Here is a 24,740-nt window from a genome sequence, read left to right on the forward strand (position 1 = left end):
TCGATTGCTGAAGACTTGACTTCACTACGGAGGAGTTGGGGAAAGGTGGGGTCTGGCTCGGTGCGCCCCAACCACCGTCCCCACCCCGCAGCAACCCCGCCCAGATCTGGCAGAGCCCTGGGCGATCCCGGGCGGGTGAGGAGGCGGGGAGAAGCTGCGAGGTCGAAGGCGGGGCGGGCGGCTGCCAAACCAGCCAATAGGCGGCTCTCCAGCGGCTGAGCCGAGAGAGGGCAGGGGCGCCGACACCAGCACCATCGCCTCCCAAGTTTCCCCTTGTGGATGCAGGGCGCGGGTGGCTCCGCTCCTCCCGGCGCAGAGGGCCCCGAAGAGGCCGGAGGAGCGGGCTCGGGACGGGATTTGTGAGGAAGGGGAGAGGACGGGCGCCCCACCCACTCGCAGGGTGGGGGGCTCGGTGAACGATGAAGGGCCGGCGGCGGCGGCGCCGGGAGTACTGCAAGTTTGCGCTGCTGTTGGTGCTCTACACGCTGGTGCTGCTGCTCGTCCCTTCCGTACTGGACGGCGGCCGCGACGGCGACAAGGGCGCGGGGCACTGCCCGGGCCTGCAGCACAGCCTGGGAGTGTGGAGCTTGGAGGCGGCGGCGGCGGACGAGCGCGAGCAGGGTGCCGAGGGGCGGCCGGCTGCCTCGGGGGGCGCGGGCCCTTCCCCCCCGTCCCCGGGCAACCTCAGCGGCGATGTCGCGGAGGCGGTGTCTCGCGAGAAGCAGCACATCTACGTGCATGCCACCTGGCGCACCGGCTCGTCGTTCTTGGGCGAGCTCTTTAACCAGCACCCGGACGTTTTCTACTTGTACGAGCCCATGTGGCATCTATGGCAGGCGCTGTATCCGGGCGACGCCGAGAGCCTGCAGGGCGCGCTGCGCGACATGCTGCGCTCCCTCTTCCGCTGCGACTTCTCGGTGCTGCGGCTGTATTCGCCGCCCGGGGACCCCGCCGCGCGCGCCCCGGGCGCGGCCAATCTCACCACGGCCGCCCTCTTCCGCTGGCGGACCAACAAGGTCATCTGCTCGCCGCCGCTTTGCCCCGGCGCGCCCCGTGCCCGCGCCGAGGTCGGCCTCGTCGAAGATGCCGCCTGCGAGCGCAGCTGCCCGCCCGTGGCTCTACGCGCCCTGGAGGCCGAGTGCCGCAAGTATCCGGTGGTGGTCATCAAGGACGTGCGCCTCCTCGACCTGGGTGTGCTGGTGCCTCTGTTGCGTGACCCCGGCCTCAACCTGAAGGTGGTGCAGCTTTTCCGTGATCCACGGGCCGTGCACAACTCGCGCCTCAAGTCCAGGCAGGGGCTGCTGCGCGAGAGCATCCAGGTGCTGCGCACCCGCCAGCGGGGCGACCGCTTCCACCGCGTGCTGCTGGCGCACGGCGTGGGCGCTCGGCCCGGGGGCCAGTCCCGCGCCCTGCCCGCCGCACCGCGCGCCGACTTCTTCCTGACCGGCGCGCTCGAGGTCATCTGCGAAGCCTGGCTGCGCGATCTCTTGTTCGCGCGCGGAGCTCCCGCCTGGCTGCGGCGCCGCTACCTGAGGCTGCGCTACGAGGACCTGGTGCGGCAGCCGCGCACCCAGCTGCGCCGCCTGCTGCGCTTCTCCGGGCTGCGCGCGCTCGCCGCCCTCGAAGCCTTCGCGATCAACATGACGCGGGGCGCGGCCTACGGCGCAGACAGACCCTTCCACCTGTCGGCGCGCGATGCCCGCGAGGCCGTGCACGCCTGGAGGGAGCGCCTGAGCCGAGAGCAGGTGCGCCAGGTGGAGGCGGCCTGCGCTCCAGCCATGCGTCTGCTGGCCTATCCTCGCAGCGGAGAGGACGACGACCTGGAGCCGCCTGTGGATGAGGAGAAGCCGCTGGAGACCGAGGCCGACGGCGCCACGTAGCCCCCCGTCGTGCGCCCCCGGGACGGATCCGGGTAAGGTTCGGGCTAGGGAAGGGCCTCTGGGGAGCTCAGACCAGCCTGCGGGGTGGGGGGGGGGGGGAATGGGGGTGGGTGCCATCCCAGATCTCACCCTGTCTGAATAGATTCGAGCGGGTGGGAAAGCGCTGCTGGTAGAATTTGGAAGAGTGTCGGGATCTCCAGCTTAGCCACTTGCCCCCTCCGAGGAGGGCCCTGCGACGAGAAGGAGGGGGTTAAGTTTGGCTGAGGCGGAACATAGGCCCCCTCTATGAAGTAGGAGGGGTCGGTCACCTGTTGAGCACCTGTTGAGCATGGGGCAGGAGAGGGAGGGGGAAGAGAGGGAGAGGAGGGAAGAGGTCTGAAGAGAGCAAAGATTTGAAACAGTCATAATGGAACTTGAGACTGAAAATTGACATGAAAAGTATCGGATTTCGGGGACTATTTGAAGCTGGTTTTTTTGTTGTCCTTGTTGTTTTTTAACCTTGACACCGCTCTGTCCTGTGGGGAAACTTGGCAACACAGAGAAAGCCCAAAGCCGGGTTTGGTGCACAGTTATGGGCTCCTCTCCTCCCTACCCCTAATCTGTTTCATACTTCTTCTCTGTCTCTCTCTAATGCTCAGCTCCAGGGCTTTCCTTCTAAGTTACCAAGCATACAGGTGCACAAAGGCCTCTCTTGAAACGGTTTTTGCACGTGTGTGTGTCTCAGGGTCTGGTATGGTCGCAGAGAATGGACTCTGCTTTCTCCTGGCTCCTGTAGCATTTTCCTTCCCCCCGCCCCCCAAAGGCTGGCGTTTGCAGGATATTTGACCACATCCCATTCACACCAGGTCACAAAAGCTGCCTGGTCAGCTTCCTCTAGCGCCCACAAGACCTTAGCGCCGGGCTTCCCGCATTCTGCCGCATCCCTTTGAGAGATGGAACCTTTACAGGGACAGTAGCACCTTTGGCCGTGAAAAGACAGCCCCCACCCTCGATTTTTTGTTCTTTCTCTATAAAGCATGTGTCGTAAGACGCTAAGATGGGTCATAAATGACCTCAAAATGTGTTCAGTGTCCGTACATGGTTGGGCTGAGGGAAGAGTTTGTTCTGCATGATGCTGACCTTAGGGGTCTAGTTAGTGGCTTGGGAACGTGTTTCCCCAAACTGAGTGCGACTCTGTGTCTTGGGAGGGTGCAGCCTTCTGCACTGTGCAGTCTGGAGGAGGAGGAAAAGCCAGGCCTCGAGGGCGGAAGTGACTTAAGTTTCCATTCATTATTTTATGGTGTAATTCAGTATTCCCCTGGGATGAAGCTCTGAGGACAAAGTGGAAGATGTTAATAAAGACGGATTTTGTTGTTCTTTAATAGACCAGGGTTGCAGAGCGATTTTGCTCCCAGCAATCAAGTGGTTTTCTGGGTCAGTTTCTGTAATTGCTAGGAAGTCTGTGTTCTTTCCTGATTTCCAGAGCAGAGGAAGGTAAGGCACAGTGTGACTTGTCACGTCTTAACAAAAACATCCTTTCATCTGCTAATCCTGTTTTTGCAGATGTAAGTAATGAACCAGCCCCTCACCCTCTCTCACAGGCCTGAGGGAAGAAAGCCTCTCCAGGACGAATTCTGCAGCATTTTATGACTTTAAGAAGGTGGGGGGGGGGGTGCCTGGGTGGCTCAGTCTTTTAAGTGATGGCTCAGGTTATGATCGGACAGTTTGTGGGTTCGAGCCCCACATTGGGCTCTGTGCTGACAGCTCAGGGCCTGCTTGGGATTCTCTTTCTCTCTCTGTCTCTCTCTTGCTTTCTCTCCCTGTCCCTTCCTGGCTCGCATGCTCTCTTTCTCTCTCTCTCAAAATAAATAAACTTTAAAAAAGAAAAGAACTATCTCCCAGACACCTTTATGGTTTTCATTTTTACTATCAGTTATTCAGCTCTGGCTGGGGCAAGGTAAGAAAGAGAACAGAGAGGAGGACAGAGTGTATAATCTTCACCCTCTAGGAAGTTAGAATCCGTGTTGGTAACAGTGATTATGGAGCAGATGCTGGTGCTGCTGTTTGGAAGGCCAACGAGGCTCCCTTTGCAGGGACATTTGGGAGCAAGCCTTAGGCTCTTGCGTACGTTAGTGACTGAGCCCTCCTTCCCACACTTCTGCCGAAATTATCGGCCCCTACCATGTCACTCCCAACGAACCAGTGGATTTGTTAAAATGCATGAATTCCTGGTTCCTAGAAAGGTAACGTCGCTGGCCAGGACTTTCCAAAAACCTGTCATGCCCTGCTCTAGGGACACATGCATCGAGCTAAACACTGTACACGTGCCATTACTTTGGTCTATCATCAGTTTTACAGATGACGAATCCAGGACTCAGAGAAGCCAGGTGACCTGCCCAAAGTCACACCAGGGCTGGGGAGGGTGGGGTAGCCTTGGTGTTAGACCCCAGAGCTCAGAATCTCTCCTTCTCTGGGCCCCTTGGCTTCCCCTGGCGGTACCTTTGGCACCCCGGCCAGGCTGGAGTGGGAGACACAATTAGCTTTATTGTTAGTGAGTTCCAGCCACTGGACAAATCCATAAAACGTCCCCGGGCTGCCCACGGCACCTATTCACCTTCCCCCTGGCTGTCCTTCACATGGGACATCATCGCGTGCCCTGTGACCCGACCAAGAACCAAGGGGGGTTTGCTCCTTGCTGAGTCGCAAACACACCGGGTGGAGTTGTTGCACAAGGGGAACTTTATTTGCATCAAGTAAGGAGAGCATGGGAATAACTTCCAAAGCCATGACTCCCCAAGGGTCAGGACGAATATTTAGATGGGGGAGCCTGGTTGGGGGGGGGCGGGTGTCGCCGTGCACGGCTTCGCCTGTGCCTTAAGGAAACATGCGTATCCATGCCCTGCAGGTTATGTCAATGAGGCTTATGTGCTCCTCGGGCGGAGACTTTATATTACAATGAGGTGCTGACAGTTGGAGGTCATTTTAGAGGTCGCTCCGGGGTCCACAGGTGCGAGTGGGGAGGGGTTAGGCTCAAACTGGTCAGGGTGGTTTTGGTTCCCATTTGCCTAAGAGAGAAGCTGGAAAGAAGAGTTTAAGGGAAAATGTGGAACAAAGGTCAGTGAGTACATGCAGGTGGCAGTAAAAGTCAGGCATCGGGGTCTAGCTGGTGACACCCCTAGCTCAGCAGTGAAGGGGGGAGGGTGCTCTGCGTCAGTTCACCCGAGTACCTTCTGGATGGTCCATCCCGGACAGCCAGGATCTGGCAGGGAGGGAGGGAGTGCACTTTTTTTCCGGGCTGGGTGGGGACCAGAGCGCCATCAACCCGAGTCCCCAAGGACTCTTCCATCTTTTCCACCTTCTCGGCTTTCACTTACCAGCTTATCCTCCCAAGGATAATGCTACAAGATCATAGCCTCGGCAACGAGCATCACTTCCTCACACAAGGACGCTGCAGCGTTGTTAAAATGCAGGAAGGAAGCTGGTTAGCGGGTAAGGAAGGGGTGGAGGAGTTTTCCCTCGCCTGTCTCTCCTTCAATCTGGTTATAAAACCTTCCCAGAACCCCCACCCCCAGCCGACTTCCTTTGACCTCTCACTGGCTAGCACTTGGTCACGTGACCGGCACTAGCCCATTAATTGGGGAAAAGGAGGGGGCTCCTTGTGATCGGCTTAGACCCGAGATTCTCAGCCCCCCCCTGAACAGTACATTCACCTGAGGAGCTTGATTGATTGATTGATTGATTTTCAAATGTTAGTACCTGAACTCCACTCCCAGATATTCTGATTTTACGGGTGTGGGGTGGGGTCCAGGCACTGGAATGTTTTATTTACTTATTTTTTTAATGTTTATTTATAGTTGAGACAGAAAGAGACAGATCGCGAGTTGGGGAGGGGCAGAGAGAGGGGGAGACACCGAATCTGAAGCAGGCTCCAGGCTCCGAGCCCGCAGCTCGGAGCCCAGTGCGGGGTTTAAACTCACAAACCATGAGATCGCGACTTGAGGCAAAGTCAGATGCCCAACCGACTGAGCCACCCAGGGGCCCCGAGGCACTGGGGTGTTTTAAAAGCTCCCCAGGGGATTGTACTGTGCGGCCAAAGTTGAGAACCACGGTGGGACCTGGACTGGTCATGGGTCATCGCCCAGGCGGTGCTCTTGCCCCTGGAACAAGATCCAGATAGGGACTGAAGGGCTGTTGATGAGCAGAGAACTGTGGGCCACAGCAATTTAAGTAAAGGCACTTGGAGCTCTGAGGTTCCAAGAAGCTGGAGGGTGTTAATATGGAAAGGGAAAAACATCTTCAATTATTCATGGCCCCGTTTATCACTCTCTCCCATTCCTTCGAATGCTTTGTTGTCTCTAGCTTCTTACTTAATAATCCATCATTGTGCCCGCGATCCGGTGCTGTTCCAAACAGACCCATGCGCTGTCCTGTCCTTTTCAGCGTGTCTCCCTTTGATTTCTGCCCTTGGGAAGCCCCAAGATGTCATTCCTGTAGGCATCTAAGAGGCCTTGGTCTTAGGGTGCCTGGGTGGCTCAGTCGGTTAAGCGTCCAACTCTTGGTTTTGGCTGGGGTCATGATCTCACCATTCCGAGTTCGAGTCCTCATTGGGCTGCCAGTGTGGAGCCTGCTTGGGATTCTCTCTCTACCCCTTCCCATGCACACACACACACTCTCTCTCTCTCTCAAAATAAATAAAAACAAAGACACCCTGGTCTTTGTTCTTGACAAGATATAGATGGGCCCTTTGAATGAATTTAGAAAAGGAGGTAAGCGCACTGTAAACTAATAACCCAACGATCAGAAAGCTTTCTAAGGACACTATCCAGACAGAAAAAGAAATGACCAGCCACCACCAAATCCCCAACAAAGCATTTTTTTAAAGATTTTTTTTTTTTTGAGAGAGAGGGAGATGGAGAGAGAGAGCACACGCTAGGGAGGGGAAGACAGGAACTCCAACTCAAGAACGATGAGATCATGACCCCAGCCCACGTTGGATGCGTAACCAGCTGAGCCACCCAGGCACTGAAAAGTGAAACAGGTTTTTAAAACCCGTCCACATCCAAATCCTTAATGTCCCCTTGTGAGGTTAGTGCTGCCTCTGATCAAGACATTCTCCGAGCTCCCCTGTGGGTGGGGCTGCCTTCCCAAGCAGGACCCCCTCAGTTGATGGTGGATTTGGTGTTTAGGAAAAATCCAGACTCGTCAAGCGTGGCAGGTGAGGCAGGGGAGGAGGCTGCTCCTGCGAAGTGAGGTGTGGCCATAAGGTAGTAACCAAGTCATTTCTTGGCACATATGAAAATCCATTTTTGTGTTAAGGTGCAGGAACCCAGGATTTTGAGCCTGGCCCTTCTGGTTACCTCTTTTTTTTAAATGTTGATTTATTTTTGTGAGAGAGAGTTGGCGGGGGGGGGGGGCGGGCAGAGGATCCAAAGTGGGCAGAGAGCCGATGCGGGGCTTCAACTCACGAACTGTGAGATCGTGACCTGAGCCAAAACCGAGAATCAGATGCTTAACCGATTGAGCCACCCAGGCACCCCTCTCCTGGTTACTTCTTTTTTAAAAAAAAAAAAATTTAATGTTTATTTTTGAGACAGAGAGAGAGAGGGGGGCAGAGAGGGAGGGAGACAGAATCTGAAGCAGGCTCCAGGCTCTGAGCTGTCAGCACAGAACCTGACACGGGGTTCAAACTCACAAACCGTGAGATCATGACCTGAGCCGAAGTCGGACGATTAATCTACTGAGCCACCCAGGTGCTCCCTGGTTACTTCTTGACTGACCTTGGGCAAGTCCCTAAACCTTTTTTGGCTTTAGTGTTCTTACCAGTAAGAAGAGGAGGTCAAGAGGATTTTCAGGGCTTCTTGGAGCTGAGGGGAGGCGACATTTATTGTGTGCCTAGTTTGTGCACTGTTACATGCTTAATGCGTGTTGTCTGAGTGTCTTCACCTCAGCCTTATGAAGTACACAGTATCCCCATTTTTGGATGGTGAAACCAGCTCAGAGAGGTTGGGTAACTGTCAAGGATAACACAGCCGGAGGATTGCAATCAGGTGCTATCTTGAAACTAGCATCTAAAATTATTTTAGAAATAACATAAGCACACGGTGGAGAAAGAGCTTAAAACTTAAAATAACCCGCCAGTCTTACTTCCCAGAAGCAACCACATGTGTTTCCTAGAAGACAGACATGTCTTGGGGTATCTGTCTAGAAACGTTTTATGTGAAATCAAGCATAGTTAGCCTTTGCAGTCTAGTTCAGTCTTCTTATTTTTATTTCCTTAAAACATTTCTAATTGAGAGATAATTGACATAGGACACCGTGTTAGTTTCAGGTGAACGACGTACTGATTCAATATTCGCGTATATCGTGAAGCGATCACAGTCTAGTTAACGTCTGCCTCCGCTTGTAGTTAATTTGTTTTCTTCTAATGAGAACTTTTAAGATCTACTCTCTTACCAACTTTCAAGTGTACCATACTGCATGTCCACGACTTATTTATTTCATACCTGGAAGTTTGTGCGTTTTGACCCCTTTCGCCCATTTCGCCCGCCTGGCTCTGGAAAGTACCAACCTGCTCTCTCTCTGAGTGTGTTTGTTTTTTGGATTCCCCACATAAGTAAGATCATACAGTATTTGTCTTTTTTCCATCTGACTTATTTCATAAGCATGATGTTCTCAAGGGCCATCCATATTCTCGCAAATGACGAGATTCCCTTGTGGTTTGTGGCTGAATAATCCTGCATCGTGTATATCTAAGCCGTAGTTTCTTTATCCATTCCTCTATTGTAAATAATGCCGTAGTGAACACGGAGGTGCAGGTATCTTTTTGAGTTAGTGTTTTTGTTTCCTCTGGAGAAATACCCAGAAGGAGACTTCCCCGATCATGTGGCGGTTGTGGGTTTACCTTTTTCAAGGAACTGCCATACTGGTTTCCGTAGTGGCTGCACCAATTTCCATGCTATCATGCATTTTTGCTTCCATCTGCTTAAGTCCAGAAACATGACGTCTCTGATGAGAGTAATCAAGAACGTGAGTCTGAAGAAGAGGGTGGAGAGAAGTCACAAGTTCCAGATTCTAAATCGCTATTTTGGGCAAGTCCTCGAAGTCCGGCGCTGGACAGAACACCCCCGGGGAATTCGTCGGCTGCTGTACATTCTCTCTCCGCCAGCCCCTGGCCACCAGCCGAGGGCACGGATGTCACCTGTGTTTTGGAGAGTCTCAGTAGTGATTGCATTTAATAAATATGAGGGCGGGGCCCCTGGGTGGCTCAGTCAGTTAAGTGTCTGACTTCGGCTTAAGTCTTGATCCCGTGGTTCGTGGGTTCGAGCTCCACGTCCGGCTCTGTGCGGATAGCTCAGAGCCTGGAGCCTGCTTCGGATTCTGTGTCTCCCTCTCTCTCTGCCCCTCCCACACTCACATGCACACTCGCTCACTCTCTCTCAAAAAATAAACATTTAAAAAGTTTTCAAAAATAAATACAAAGCCATATTTTTCTTTCCATAGGCTATTTAGGGACATTTTTAGGAACTCTTTCAGTATCTCTGTGCTGGGGAAAAGACGGGAGGGGAGGTTGCTTTTCATTCTGAAAGCTGGGTTTTTAAAAAATGTTGACTGTTTCGAGACTAAAATTGTATATGCTTTCAGGAATTTGAAAGTCTGAGAATACCAGCTGCTGATGGTTGCCATTATGTTCTTACAAAATTATTTTCTGTTTTTCTGTGGAATGTTCCAGCAGCTATCAGTGTCATAACGTACTGCTGAGTTACATTTATCCTTCAGAGGATCAGTAACGTTTAGGGAAAGATTTATGGGCTTAAGCAAGAAACTTAGTACCAGCTCGCTGTAATAAGTTTTTACCTATTCAGATTAAACTTCACGATTCTTTAGCTTTTGTTTAGGGGTTTTTCTGGTGATCTTTTACGAAGAATCTTTTCTAAGGCACTGTTCTCTTACCTTTTTTGTGCCAGTGTTTCAGAAAATCGCGAACTGGATTCCTCTGCTTCCACTAATCCAGTTGTGACAAAATCTAACGTGTGAGGTATGATACAAAGGGTACAGGAATCGGGGCACCTGGATGGCTCAGGTCATGATCTCACAGTTTGGTTCACGAGATCCAGCCCCTCACTGGGCTTGTGCTGTCAGCGTGGAGCCCGCTTTGGATGCGCTGTCCCCACCTCTCTCTCTGCCCGTCCCCTGCGTGCACGCTCTCTCTCTCAAAAATAAATTAAAAACTAATAAAGGTTACAGAACTAAAATAATGAAACTTGGTAAAACATTATAGGAGTGTACTTTAACATATTTCATTAGTTCCCAGTCCCAACGTGACATTGCTACGTTTTTTCATGTTTATTTATTTGGGGAGACAGAGAGAGGCAGAGAAAGAGGGAGAGAGAGAATCCCAAGCAGGCTCTGTGCTGTCAGCGCAGAACCTGACGCGGGGCTCGATCTCGTGAACTGTGAGATCGTGACCTGAGCTGAAATCAAGAGTTGGGACGCTTAACTGACTCAGCCACCCAGGCGCCCCTCATTGCTACATTTGTAATCGTGTGTAAGTGTTAAGTATGTGTCTAAGAAAAACGCTACAGTAGGATGGCTTAACAGGTGACCTTGCATAGCAAAGGGTGCACACTTTTTACATTTTGAGAGGTAAAGTTCTTTGAAGTTGCTCTAGTGTTCACTCCCAGCGTTTCTGGGAGTGTCTGTTTCCCAGACTTTCAACAACGTGCATTTTCCCTAATTTTTTCATCTTGGCTAGTGTGATGGGTGGAAAAACGCTTCCCCCCAGAGCCCGGGCTCTCTCTGATCCCACAGCGCCTCTCAGACCGTAAATAATTGCCTACATGTCCGGTTGTGGTGACCAGGATGCCCCGACGAAATCGCCTTCTTAGCCTCCTGGACTCCACATGTATTTGGCAGGTGTCGTTCCCGTGATCCCTTCTGAAGGACTGGGTACGCTGTGAAATCAAAATGATCATCTTTATATAAAACCAGGCAGACACGTGACCGCCGGCTTAGGACTGGCCTTGTGGTGCTGTTGCAGTGGGTTCTACCTATTGACTTTGAACTTCCACTATTTCGGGACGCTATCACTGGGGGGATTTCGCTGATTTTAAATAAGGTTTAACCCGTTGTGCACGGTCTCGGTGCTCCTGAGAGCCCTCTTTGTTGTCTGGGGCAGCGGGAGGGCACAAATGCCCCTTTGCAGTTGTTGAGGAAGGATTCAGAGGGTTTTCAAAGAAGTTTTTTTCAGTCTGGGCAGAGATTTTCTTCCCATGAATACAAATGTCATATAAATAGTCCGAGCGATGCTTTTAAAAAACATTTATAAGCAGCTGGCTTAAAATTCCTCAGTATGCCTTTTCTCAGGCTGCTGGCAGCATGAACAGCCCGGAGAAGACCAGAAACTGAAAAACGCACAACTGGTCTTTTATGGGTCTGAGTTCCAGCTGAACAAAGTGAGTTAGAAATGAACCTCTCTCCAGGCACCTGGGTGGCTCAGTCGGTTAAGTATCTAGCTCTCAATTTTGGCTCAGGCCATTGTCTTGTGGTTTGTGAGTTCGAGCCCTGTGTGGAGCGTGCTTAGGATTCTCTCTCCCTCTCTCCCTGCCCCTTCCCCACTCTCTCTAAATAAAGTTTAAAAAAAAAATTTTTTTTAATTTTTTATTTATTTTTGAGACAGAGAGAGACAGAGCATGAGTGGGGGAGGGGCAGAGAGAGAGGGAGACACAGAATCCGAAGCAGGCTCCAGGCTCCGAGCTGTCAGCACAGAGCCCGACACAGGGCTCGAACTCACAAACCGTGAGATCATGACCTGAGCCGAAGTCGGATGCCCAACCAACTGAGCCACCCAGGCGCCGCTAAATAAACATTTTTTTAAAGTAAAGAGAAAAGAAATGAACTTCTCTCTTTTTCTTTCTCTCTCCCTCTCCCTCCCTCTCTCTCTCTCTCTCAGAGGTCTCCTGGCTCGTCATTCTCTTGCTTTGTAGTGGAACTGAAGGAATTGGCTCTATTGAGAGAAACATTTCTGCCTAGGTGCGGTATAGAGTAAGAACAGTAAGGACTAAGAAATAGCCCTGGCCCAAGTTCAAGAACATGGGGAAGTGGAGAACCCTTTGGGAGCCGAACAGGAAGCAGTTTCAATTGGAGAAAAGTTGCAGAGCTCAGGGATGTCTTCATGAGAATTGGAACACTTCAGCTTTGCTCCCTGCCTACCCCCCCCCTCCGCCCCCGGCCCCGCAGGCACCACGCCAGCATCCGGGTGTGACAGCTTCTGCAGCTGCCCTCGTTCACATTAAAGACCGTCGTGCTGGATGCTGATAGTGGATATTTCTCAGTGAGGGGGTTAAGGGGCTGTGAAGGGCGACCACCACGTCTGACTTCAAGGATGACCACGTTCAGAGTGAACAGACTGCCCTCCCCTGAAATCAACATGAGTAGCAAGGAGCTTTGCTGTAGGGCGACATTCTGGAAACAGCCACTGAGGCAGAACGTGTGTGCGTGCAATGGAAGCCCTTTCTGTTAAGCCTTTCTTTCGGACAGCAGTGCTAAAAGGAGCCCCAGAAGGCACCGGGCGAGCCGTGAGGACGCAGGGCAGTCCCTGGGCCCTGCTGGCCAGATGCCTCAAATCCGGCCGGAAATGAGATTGTCTAGAAGGCCAGCTTGGAGAGATTCATATGGTGTGATTAATGTCATTTGGTCGTGGCAACCAGCAGGCCAGAAGCAGAGGAACCAGCCTACCTGAAAAGTCAGAAACGGAACATGACAGAAACGTTTAAGGTGTAGGGAGCAGGTAGGGGCTCGGGACCGTGAGTTCTTTTGTAAAGGTGGTAAACTGAAGGAAGTCGGGAGCAGGTGCCAGCGTGGACTTGGGAGGAGGCCAACCGAAGCAGTTTTTACATACCAGACAGGTCAGGTGAGCTACAGGGAGAAAGACCCCAGAGCTTTTGAGGTCACTCTCCCCATGGCTGAGACCAGACTTTACGAGAAAGGACTCGTCACCGTTTCAGAGAGATCATGGGAACAGTAAGCCAAAACTACTAAAATCAAGAGTGTTTTAAAAATAGGACTTCCTTTCAGACAGCCTAGAGCTGGCATATGTTAAATGTACGGATATTAGAAGCAATGAAAGTAGATGGCCCTTTCTTGCTCTAATGAAGGATATCACCAACATGGATGTAATAAAGGAAAATAATACATTTTTTCAGGTTCTGCAAACAATAAAAAAGGTTACCCTTTGTTGTCTTTCTGTGCCCTCTCCCCCCCACTCACCCACCCCACCCCCAGCTAGGGATGGCAAAGGGGACTATCTCGCAAAAAAGGAGGTGGTTGGCTGAAAAAAAAAACCCACACAAGCACACCCTCCCAAAGATAACAGCATTCCCAGCACTACTGAATTCCTTTTACATTTCTTTTCTTTTCTTTTTATTTCCCAACAAAGGGAAAGAGAAATAGTTTTGAACTCAGGAAAAATTCACATCCTGCTCCTAAATATGGCAATTTCCGGCAGTCCTACGGGCCCAGGGGAAGAGTGGTTTCCCCACGCCAACACCCTGTGCCAACGTGAACCTGCTCTTGGCCATGGGGCCATTTTATCCCCCACTGAACTCTGGACAGGGCTAGATCCGGGTAGAGCTGACACGGTGCCTCACTCTAAAGGAAGAGATGGGCACGGACGCCGTATACTGGCGAGACATCCTAACCTGTGAACCCTAAAGTTGATGGGGGGGGTGGGGCACCCCAGGGACCCCCTCCCCCACCTGCAGCCAACTCCACGGACCAGTAGCCCCTGTGGGGGCCAAAGGGCTGCCTGAATGACAGATCCAAGCTCCCTCACTTCCTAGCCACACTAACCCGAGCCGCCCCCCACTTGGTAGATGACAAACATGTGCAGGTGGGCGATCAAATCTATGTTCTAAGATCCTGACTCAGTTCCTTTACTTGAGTCGGGAACAACTTTACTCACAAAAGCAATTATGTATGCCAATTAAAACTAGACCTCGGAGCAGCTCAATGAAAGGAAAAAACAAAAGCCAACTTAGGCAGACTTCGCGGTTTCCAAGTTTTATAAACACTGGTTTGGAGCACATTTTATTCATTTTGTTCTCGAGCGAGCTCAGAAACTTGGGACATTTTTCGCTGGGGGTGGGCATGATAAAACTAGAAACATGCCATTATTTGATCCCGTTCTATTGGGGAAGTATAATGGCCATTTAATTTGGGCTCCGGCTGACTCTGGAGCTTGACCAAATGACTCGCATGGGTTGAGGTTTTCCTTGGAATTCTGGAGTGGAGAGGTGAGTCCTTTTCTCGCACCGTGAGCAGAGAGGAGGGCGGGGGGGGGGCAGTTCAGCTCCTGGAGGGCTGCCAGCAAGTGGCTTCTCCCCTAGTTTCTCCCCCTACTCCCTAGGCACGCGTTTTTGTTTGTGTGTTTTTTTTAATTTATTAATTTATTTTTTATTTACAAAAACTTTTTGGGGGGTGCCTGGGTGGCTCAGTTAAGTGTCTGATTTCGTCTCAGGTCATGATCTCATGGTCTGTGAGTTCGAGCCCCGCATCGGGCTCTGTGCTGACAGCTCAGAGCCTGGAGCCTGTTTCTGATTCTGTGTCTCCTGCTCTCTGCCCCTTCCCCGCTTGTGCTCTGTCTCTCTCAAAAAATAAACATTAAAAAAATTAAAAATAAATAAACATAGAAAATAAATTTTTTTTAACATTTATTTTTGAGAGACAGAGCACGAGCGGGGAGGGGCAGAGAGAGAGGGAGACACAGAATCGGAAGCAGGCTCCAAGGCTCTGAGCTGTCAGCACAGAGCCCAGTGCCGGACTTGAACTCACGAACGGTGAGATCAGCACCTGAGCCCAAGTCCAATGCTTAACCCACTGTCCCACCCAGGCAGCCCTGTGGGGTTGTTTTTGTTTTTTTTTTTTTTAATTCAGTCCCTGTTTTCAACTTAAGCGAGAGTTGCTTCAAGGATTAAATCCCACTAGTGCAAATATAGTGGCAACACCCCTCCCCCCTCCTGCCACTTGATTTGTCAGACGGAAAGTCTGGAAATAATTTATAACGTTTATGCTATTTAAGTACATTTCTAGCTATTTGGGGGGTGCGGTTGTATTAGCAAACTAAATGTTTCCTATTACATTTCGCTTTAGAGTCACAGTGAGGGAATGCTTGCCCTTTGACATTTCTGGGGTTTCAAGTATTATTTTAACATCATCCCCAAGCATCTTCCTTAAAAAAAAAAAAAAAAAATCTTAATGGCCCTATTGTCGTAAACACTGTCAGTCATTTCCTCATTTCCGTTTTCCTTAGCGCCGCATTTCACCCATTGGGGGTTAAAACAGGAGGGTTAAGAAAACTTAAAAAGGGGTTGACAGATAATGTCAGGAATGCCATCCACAGAGGGTGAGGCCGGGCTGGGATGGTGGGAGAGGACCCCACGAGCACCCGTGGCCACTGAAAAGGAGCCTAACGCCCGTCCTCAGCCCATCTGCCCTGGAGGGGATCCAGGAGGAAGGCTGTTACAATGGGCTGGAAAGTAATTCACCCGTGATAGCGGGGCCCAGCTGAATACCCGGAAATCTCAGCCCCCCCCCCCCAGCCCAAGCACCACGTCGTCACACCGACTCATAGCATCTGGGAAGCAGCTTTCGGGGTGATCAAGCCGGGGTGCCTCACCTGGCACAACTGTGTGGGCCGGGACACGTGCGTACCTCCGGAGGCGAAACGAAGAAAAACTTGGAAAAGGGCCGGGGGGGGGGGGGGGCGGCGATCTACAAATGCAGTGGGAGGGGGAAGTGAGCTGTCCCGTGCCCCTGGGGGGGCCGTACCTGACTCCAGCCGGGCCAGGAAGGCCACCGAGAGCGGCAGGGCTGCAAGTTCATTTGGTGTGGCCGTTCTGTCGTCAAACTTGAAAGCCAGCAGGAAGTTGATTTTCCCCCCTCCCCCCATGCCAGCTTCGAAGGTTGGCCGAAGTGTGATTAAAATGCTAAGCGTGTGCCTCCCTGAGTTGTACCGGAGGGCAGGGAGCCTCGGCCAAGCCAACTGCACGCAATCGCAGTGAGGCTCCGTTCCCTTTGATGGCACTGAGGCTAGCCAACCAGCTGCGTTTGGGGCCTGGCTGCTCATTTAAATAATCAGGGAAACTGCCGCACAGGAGGCAAAATACACGCAACTCTTGGGAGTATGACTTTGAATCTGTAAGTAAACCATCGTTTCTTTAAATACATTTTTTAAGTTTATTTCTTTTAAGACACGGAGAGGGAGAGTGCGCACAAGCAGGGGAGGGCCAGAGAGAGGGGACAGAGGATCTGAAGTGCTGACCGCAGAGTCCCATGGGGGGACTCAAACGCATCAACCCCCACGACCTGAGCTGAAGTCGGATGCTTAAACCAACTGAGCCACCCAGGCGCCCCAACAATCCTTTTCCTAAAAGCGCACGTGGGGGCGCCTGAGTGGCTCAGTCAAGCCTGACTTCGGTTCAGGTCATGATCTCTCAGTTTGTGGGTTTGAGCCCCAGGTAGGGCTCTGTCCTGAGAACTCAGAGCCTGGATCCTGCTTCGAATTCGGTGTCTCCTTCTCTCTCTGCCCCTCCCCCACTCGCAGTCTGTCTCAAAAATGTTTAAAACATTTTTAAAGAAGTAAAAGTGCAAGCAAATTTGTGAATTGAGCATGAAGGAAAGACTTCACACTTCAAGGCCACATTTTCTTTTCTTTTTTTTTTTTTTATATATGAAATTTATTGACAAATTGGTTTCCATACAACACCCAGTGCTCATCCCAAAAGGTGCCCTCCTCAATACCCATCACCCACCCTCCCCTCCCTCCCACCCCCCATCAACCCTCAGTTTGTTCTCAGTTTTTAACAGTCTCTTATGCTTTGGCTCTCTCCCACTCTAACCTCTTTTTTTTTTTTTTTCCTTCCCCTCCCCCATGGGTTCCTGTTGAGTTTCTCAGGATCCACATAAGAGTGAAACCATATGGTATCTGTCTTTCTCTGTATGGCTTATTTCACTTAGCATCACACTCTCCAGTTCCATCCACGTTGCTACAAAAGAAGGCCACATTTTCTTAAAACAACCCTTTTCCACATGCTTCACAAAACAGTAATGTACTGAAATCTCTATACTTCTGGAAATTAGTTGCACTAACTTTTGCAAATTATCTCTTTTCAGGGCCCCTTGGTGGCTCAGTCAGTTAAGTGTACAACTCTTGGTTTCAGCTCAGGTCATGATCTCATGGTTTTGCCGGTTCGAGTCCCACATCCGGCTCTGCACTGTTAAGTGCGGAGCCTGCTTGCGATTCTCTCCCCCTCTCTCTGCCCCACTCCCACATGTGCTGTCTCTCTGAAATTAAATAAATAAATAAAATCATCTCCTCCTGTTATCATACAGAGTAGGTCTTTTTTTAAAAAAAATTTTTTTTTCAACGTTTTTTTTTTTATTTTATTTTTGGGACAGAGAGAGACAGAGCATGAACGGGGGAGGGGCAGCGAGAGAGGGAGACACAGAATCGGAAACAGGCTCCAGACTCCGAGCCATCAGCCCAGAGCCCGACGCGGGGCTCGAACTCCCGGACCGCGAGATCGTGACCTGGCTGAAGTCGGACGCTTAACCGACTGCGCCACCCAGGCGCCCCATAAGTAGGTCTTTTTTTAAATTGAAGTCTTAGGTTCCAGTATTGAGTCCACATTTATATACATTACAAAGTGATCTCCATGATAAGTATAGTCGCCATCTGTCACCATGCAGCGTTATTACAAAATATTATTGACTACGTTCCCTATGCTGTACTTTGCATGCCTGTGACTTAGTTATTTTATCACTGGAAATTCAGTGTCCTTAGTCCCCTTCACCTATGTCACCGATTCCCCCACCCCACCCCCTTTCCTCTGGTAACCACCTGTTTGGTCTCAATATGAATGTGTTTTGTTTGTTCCTTTACTTTTTTAGGCTACACAGTATTTGTCTTTCTCTGTCTGACTTATCTCACTTAGCAATAATACCCTTTAGGTCCATCCATGTTGTCACATATGGCAAGATCTCATTTCTTCTGGTTAATATTCCATTGTGTGTGTATGTTTGTGTATCTATATATATACATATATAGATACATATATAGATACACACATATATGTATACACACATATACACATGTATGTATACACACATACACGCACAAAAAAATACACACACACACACACACACATATACACAGCATATCTTAAAAAAAATTTTTTTTTAATCTAGGGGCGCCTGGGTGGCTCAGCTGGTTGAGCGTCCGACTTCGGCTCGGGTCGTGATCTCATGGTTCATGAGTTCGAGCCCCGAGTTGGGCTCTGTGCTGACAGCTCAGAGCCTGGAGCCTGCTTCTGATTCCGTGTCTCCCTCTCTCTCTGCCCCTCCCCCGTTCATGCTCTGTCTCTCTCTGTCTCAAAAATAAATACATATTTTTTAAAAGTTAAAAAAAAATTTAATGTTTATTTATTTTTGAGAGAAAGAGGGGATGGAAGGGCACAGAGAGGGAGACAGGATCCCACACTACAACAGAGAGCCCGATGCAGGGCTCAAACTCACAAACCTTGAGATCGTGACCTGAGCCGAAGTCATTTAACCGACTGAGCCACCCAGAAACCCCAAGATTTATCTAATTTTTAATCTTTTCAAAGAACCAGCTTTGTTTCATGGATTTTCTCGGTTTTTCTGTTTTCAGTTTTACTGATTTCTTGTATTTATTTTCATCTTGTTTTTTGAGGTGGGTGTTGATCATCCATCTGAGACCTTACATCATTTCTAGTAAGCATCTAATACTATAAATTTCCTTCTCAGCACTACATTGTCTGTGTCTCACAAATTTTGATATGTTGCATATTCATTTTAATTCAATATATTGGTGTTGTTTAATATTCTACGGATTATTTACAGGTGTGTTCTTTAATTTCCAAGGGTCCAGAGAATTTCTTGCTCTTTTTCTACTATAGATTCTTAGTTTGATTCATCATTAGAGAACACACTCTGTATTATCATTTCAATTCTGTGAAATTTGTTCAGGTTTGTCTCATGAACCAGGATATGGTCTAGCTGGTGAATGTTCCATGCGTGCTCAAAAAGAATGTGTTTCTATTGTTATCAGGTGGAATGTTGCATAAATGTCAATTCAGTCTTGCTTGGTTGATGGTATTATTTCGTTCCTCTATATCATTGTTGATTTTCTGTCTAGTGAATTGTATCACTTGTTAGAGAGATACTGACGTGTCCAACTATAGATGTGAGCATGTCAATTTCTCCTTTCTGTTCTTTCAGGTTTTGCTTTTAAAAAATTGAAGTTCTGTCGTTTGCTGCATATATACACATTTAGGATTGCTATCTTGGTGGGTTGAACCTTTTACCATTACATACTGTCCTTTGCTGCCCCTGGTAATTTTCTTTGCTCCAAGGTTTATTTTACCAGATATTAATATAACCATTCTTCCTTTTTTCTGATTTTTAAAAATTGAGATGGAATTCACATACCACAGTTCACCCTTGAAAGTGTTCGATTCAATGGCTTTTAGCACATTCGGAAGGCTGTACATTGATCACCACTATCGAATTCCTGTTTGTCTGATTATTATTTAAAAGTAGCAATTTATTGGGGCACCTGGGTGGCTCAGTCGGTTGACCGCCCGACTCTTGGTTTCAGCTCAGGTCAGGATCTCACGGTTTCGTGAGTTCGAGCCCCACATCGAGCTCCCAGCAGAGCCCGCTTGGGATTCTCAGTCTCCCTCTCGCTCTGCCCCTCCCCCGCCTGTGCTGTGTCTCTCTCTCTCTCTAAGTAAATAAACTTAAAACAAAATTTATTTAAAAAGTAGCAATTTATCAACCAAGTCATCAGTTTTCACACAATTTCAATAACTGTAGCAATTTCCTGAACCACCTGTAGAAATTCTGAAATGATGGCATTGTTGTTTCAAAGCTCTTGTTCTTTACTTGACCTGAATGATCCCCCACTTTTAGCACCGCTGCAACTTGTAAAACCTGTAAGCTGCTTGGTGACCTTGGACTTGGCTATGGCAGCAGCTCACTAGACCCCTCTGTGGCAAGTGTCTGGGTCTCGCACCACCGATTCCCCTCTCAATTAATGTTTGTATGGCTTACTCCTTTTCATTCTTTGACTTTTCAACCTACCTATAAGGTATTTGAAATGACTTTCTTGTAGACAGCATATAGTTGGGTCATGTTTTTAAAACCATTCTACTGGTATCTTTTTGGTTTTGTTTTTTGTTCTTTTTGAGAGAGAGAGAGAGCAAGAGCACACACACTGGAGAATTGGGGAGGGGCAGAGGGAGAGGGACAGAGAGAGTCTTAGGCTCCACTCCCAGTTTGGAGACTGATTCAGGGCTCGATCTCACAACCGTGAGATCACGACCCGAGCCAAAATCAAGAGTTGGATACTTAACCGACAGAGCCACCCAGGCGCCGCAGCTCATCTCTTTTTGTGTATCTGTGAACTTAGACCACTGATACTTAATGTTATTATTGATATTATAGGGCTTCAATTTGCCATTTATAAAACTTAATTACTGTTTGTTCCCTGTTTTTTGTTCCCATTTCCCTTTTTGTGCCTTCCTGTTAGTTATTTGAATATTTAAAAAAATTCATCTTTGGGGCGCCTGGGTGGCTCAGTCGGTTGAGCGTTTGACTTCAGCTCAGGTCATGATCTCAGGGTTCGTGATTTCGAGTCCCGCGTCGGGCTCTGTGCTGACAGCTCAGAGCCTGGAGCCTGTCTCGGATTCTGTGTCTCCCTCTCTCTCTGACCCTCCCCTGTTCATGCTCTGTCTCTCTCTGTCTCAAAAATAAACGTTAAAAAAATTTTAAAAAATTCATCTTATTTGCAGTTGTTTTTTTTAAGTTTATTTATTTTTGAGAGAGAAAGAGTATAAGCCGGGGAGGGGCAGACAGAGGGGGAGACACAGAATCTGAAGCAGGCTCCAGGCTCCAGGCTGTCGCCACAGAGCCCGACATGGGGCTCGAACGCATGAGCTGTGAGATCATGACCTGAGCCGAAGTCGGACGCTCAACCGAATGAGCCACCCAGGTGTCCCTGCAGTGTTTTTTTTAATGTCTATGTTGAGAGACAGAGTGCGTGTGTGAGCAAGCACGAGTCGGGGACGGGCAGAGAGAGAGAGGGAGAGAATCCTAAGCAGGCTCTGAGCTGTCAGCACAGAGTCCAGCTTGGTCACAAACTGTGAGATCATGACCTGAGCCAAAATCGAGAGTCAGACATTTAACCGACTGAGCCTCCCAGGTGCCCCCCATCTAGTAGGCTTTTACAATTTTGGTTATTGTACTTGACAGCTCTAAACTTTCCATTTGGTTCTTTTTTAAAAAATATTTTCCCATGGGGCGCCTGGGTGGCGCAGTCAGTTAAGCGTCCGACTTCAGCCAGGTCACGATCTCGCGGTCCGTGAGTTCGAGCCCCGCGTCGGGCTCTGGGCTGATGGCTCAGAGCCTGGAGCCTGTTTCCGATTCTGTGTCTCCCTCTCTCTCTGCCCCTCCCCCATTCATGCTCTGTCTCTCTCTGTCCCAAAAATAAATAAACGTTGAAAAAAATTTTTAAAAATATTTTCCTGCCAAGAATTTCTATTTTTAAATTTGTATCAAGTGTGTTCCTGATGGCTAACTAAAGCATAGTTATGAGAGTGGCTTAACATCATTTGCAGATAATTCCAGAGTCTGTGTTGGTTCAGTGTTGGCACCTGTCCCTTACCTTTTCTCATTCAAGTTGAAATTTCCCTGGTTCTTGGCTCGATAAGTGATTTTTTTAATGTTTGTTTGTTTTTGAGAGAGAGGGGAAGGACAGAGAGAGAGAAAGAGCATGAGTGGGGGAGGGGCATACAGAGAGGGGGTAACAGAGGATCCCAAGTGGGCTCTGACATGGGGTTCGAACCCACAAACCATGAGATCATGACCTGAGCCGAAGTTGGACACTTAAGTGACTGAGCCACCCAGGCACCCCTGCAGTGTATTTTTTCCCCTCATGTTTATTTATTTTGAGAGAGCAAGTGAGCAAGTGTGAGCAGGGGGGAGGCAGAGAGAGAGGGAGAGAGAATCCCAAGCAGGCTCCAAGTTGTCAGCACAGAGCCTAAGTGGGGGCTCAAACCCATGAGCCACGAGATCATGACCTGAGCCGAAGGTGGACGCTTAACTCAGCCACCCAGGCACCCGGAAAAGTGGTTTTTAAATTGTATCCTATTTGGGATACATTTGAATCTCTGAATTTTATTTAGATCTATTTTAGCAGGTCTCCGCGGACACTGCTGGGGGAGGAAGGGGTGCACCACCTGGTTCCTGGCAGGTGGGGGCGGTAATCTAGAAGTGTGTGTGTGTGTGTGTGACCATTTACGTTTCCGGCCTGCTGGCATCTTCAGCGTCTATTCCGGGACACAGGGGAAACAGAAAGGCAACCCAGGGAACTCATGGCTCCGTCGTCCCTTATTGTCTGTGGTCACTCCACCTTCTTTCCCCCACCCTTTAGAGTTTTATCTCTGTCTTACATATCATGTGGGGGGATTGTAGTTACACTTTGTACAAGGAATAAGGAGAAGGGCGTTTACTCTAGCTTATCTGGAACTAGCGCTAACCCTTCTGGAAAAAAATTTTTTTTAAATATTTATTGGTTTTTTGAGAGAGAGAATCCCGAGCAGGCTGTGAGCGGTCCGCGCACAGCCTGACTCGGGGCTTGAACTCACAAATCCGTGAGATCACGACCTGAGCCAAAACCAAAGAGTCAGACGCTGAACCGACTGAGCCAGCCAGGCGCCCCGAAATTACCTTGTCCATGTGAATCTTTACGGCACACGTTTCATCATCTTGAAGACGCTTCTTTCCCCAGGCTCGGCGTCACTAGTCCTCTTGAGCCGATGGCCAGTGTCAGCACGTTAAAACATAATGTCAAATCTGGCACATGGCCAGGGCAAGGGGAAGGATCACAAGGGAGCAAGAAACTGGTGGCAGGACTAGCGCAGGGTATCGTAAGGAGACAAAGAGTAAAGTTCAGATGCCGCAAAGTAGGAAGCTGGACTTGTTGCCTACAGACAGCCCCCGTTTTAGGGAACAGCCGACTCTTGTTGGCATGATTTATCGTGCACGTGTGAAGGATGGAGGGTGCCGTGGTCAGTGCCTGAAGGTACCGCTCTGATCCCAGGCCTTCCCCCGCTCTGCGCAGCTGGTCTCAGAAAGTTCTCTTCTCGGGGCGCCTGGGTGGCTCAGTCGGTTGAAGGTCCGACTTCGGCTCAGGTCACGATCTCACCGCGTCGGGCTCTGTGCTGACAGCTCGGAGCCTGGAGCCTGCTTCGGATTCCCCGTCTCCCTTTCTCTCTGCCTCTCCCCTGCTTGTGCTCTCTCTGTCTCAAAAATAAACATTAAAGAAAAAAAAAAAGAACGTTCTCTTCCCAACAGGTGCCCCCTCCAGCAGCAGTTGTAGAAAGCGCAGTCATGCGGACGGGGGTGCCCATCGTTCTCCTATCTTCATCCTCACCAAACCCCTCTTGGGCCACATTTTCTCCTGGCCTGTCCTCACAAAGCAGAAATGACAGTTCCTGCCTCGGTGTGGATTCCCAGCACTGGATGATGCAGCTTCCATATGGAAGGTCACAGGCTTCATGTTTAAGAGGCCTTTAAGCCGTCAGGGTTCAACAGGCTTTTCTGTCTGTGGACTTCTGTGTCCTGAAGTTCAAACATCCTTTGTTCCTTCCCTTCCAGGTCAGTCACCATGAACCGGGGCGCTCAGCATGTTGCCCCAGCACCGGAGAAGCCACACTGTGGAGGCGGTGTCTCACGCTGTCACAGGCTGCGACTTGGCTTGGTACCCACGGCTGTGCAATTCCGCAGCGCGGGGATATCGTGAGCTCTTAGATAATGACCGATGTGTTGGTTGCAACGCAGTTGTCAGTAAGGAAGTGACCGCACAATGTGGATAATTATGTCCATAAAATAGGAAGAACTTGAGTTCCCAGCCCGAACCTGCCTCTCCTGGAGCCGTAGCAACAGCGCGTTCTCGGGACAAAGAAGAGATGCGATTTGGTTTAAAGTGGACTCATTCGGCTTTTCTTCAAACAGCCCCCCCCCCTTACACCTGCCCCCAAACCAATTTTTGAAAAGTAATTTCTCTCCCTGGGGTGGGAGAACCCCACGGACCCGAAACAAGATTTTGCTTTCAAGTTTTTCTGTCTGGTGTTGTTGTTTTTGTGCTATTAAATGACCCTGGGGTCGTTGTTAACGACAAGATTTGTTTTGTTTTGTTTTGCTAGGATGCAGATTTCATGATGAAGTTCAGTTGCGCGGTTGGGGGGGTAGGGTGGGAGGGAGAAGCTAGTCTACATACAAAGGAATATGAAGGAAACTATACTGAGTTCAAGAACCTTAGCAGTTATCCAACACTCAAAGCCTGTTAACAACTGTTGTAGGCCAGAAGTTACAACACAGACCAGATTTAAAGTGTTTCTCTTAATCCTAAGGTACGTTTCAAAAAAATCTCCGAAATCTGTTGCTGTGATTAAAAAAATATTTTTTTAATGTTTATTTTTGAGCCAGAAAGAGACAGAGCTTGAGTGGGGGAGGGGCAGAGAGAGAGGGAGACACAGAATCCGAAGCAGGCTCCGGGCTCCGAGCTGTCAGCACAGAACCCGACGTGGGGCTTGAACCCAAGAACCATGAGACCATGACCTGAGCCAAAGTCAGAAGGCTCAACCGACTGAGCCACTCAGGCGCCCCAGTTGCTGTGATTTTTTAGACCCTGTTTTAAAACTTAAGGTTTAAAGCACCTGAATCGGGGGGTTGGCAAAAATCCTTTTCCGTAGAAAGTCAGATAGTAAATGGTCTGGGCTTTATGCACAAATACCTGCTCAC

General features: G+C 49.6%; 1 protein-coding gene across 3 annotated transcripts; it reads left to right on the top strand.

Moving 5' to 3' along the window:
* The first annotated feature begins 230 nt into the window (after positions 1–230).
* CHST7 (carbohydrate sulfotransferase 7) lies at positions 231–24,117 on the top strand. 3 transcript variants are annotated; one of them, XM_030305651.1, is made up of 2 exons: positions 231–1,912; positions 23,595–24,117. In XM_030305651.1, the coding sequence occupies exon 1, from the start codon at positions 420–422 to the stop codon at positions 1,878–1,880; it is 1,461 nt and encodes a 486-aa protein (XP_030161511.1). In that variant the 5' UTR covers positions 231–419; the 3' UTR covers positions 1,881–1,912; positions 23,595–24,117. The 3 variants fall into 3 exon arrangements, with proteins under 3 accessions (XP_030161511.1, XP_030161513.1, XP_030161512.1); XM_030305653.1 differs by lacking the exon at positions 23,595–24,117 and adding an exon at positions 11,809–13,073; XM_030305652.1 differs by lacking the exon at positions 23,595–24,117 and adding an exon at positions 8,847–9,156.
* The last annotated feature ends 623 nt before the right edge of the window (positions 24,118–24,740 follow it).

Source organism: Lynx canadensis, chromosome X, assembly GCF_007474595.2.
Source record: "Lynx canadensis isolate LIC74 chromosome X, mLynCan4.pri.v2, whole genome shotgun sequence".
NCBI lineage: Eukaryota > Metazoa > Chordata > Mammalia > Carnivora > Felidae > Lynx > Lynx canadensis.

Excerpts from the sequence above, each read along its gene's own strand:
- CHST7 (XM_030305651.1), top strand. The coding sequence starts at position 420 with ATGAAGGGCCGGCGGCGGCGGCGCCGGGAGTACTGCAAGTTTGCGCTG.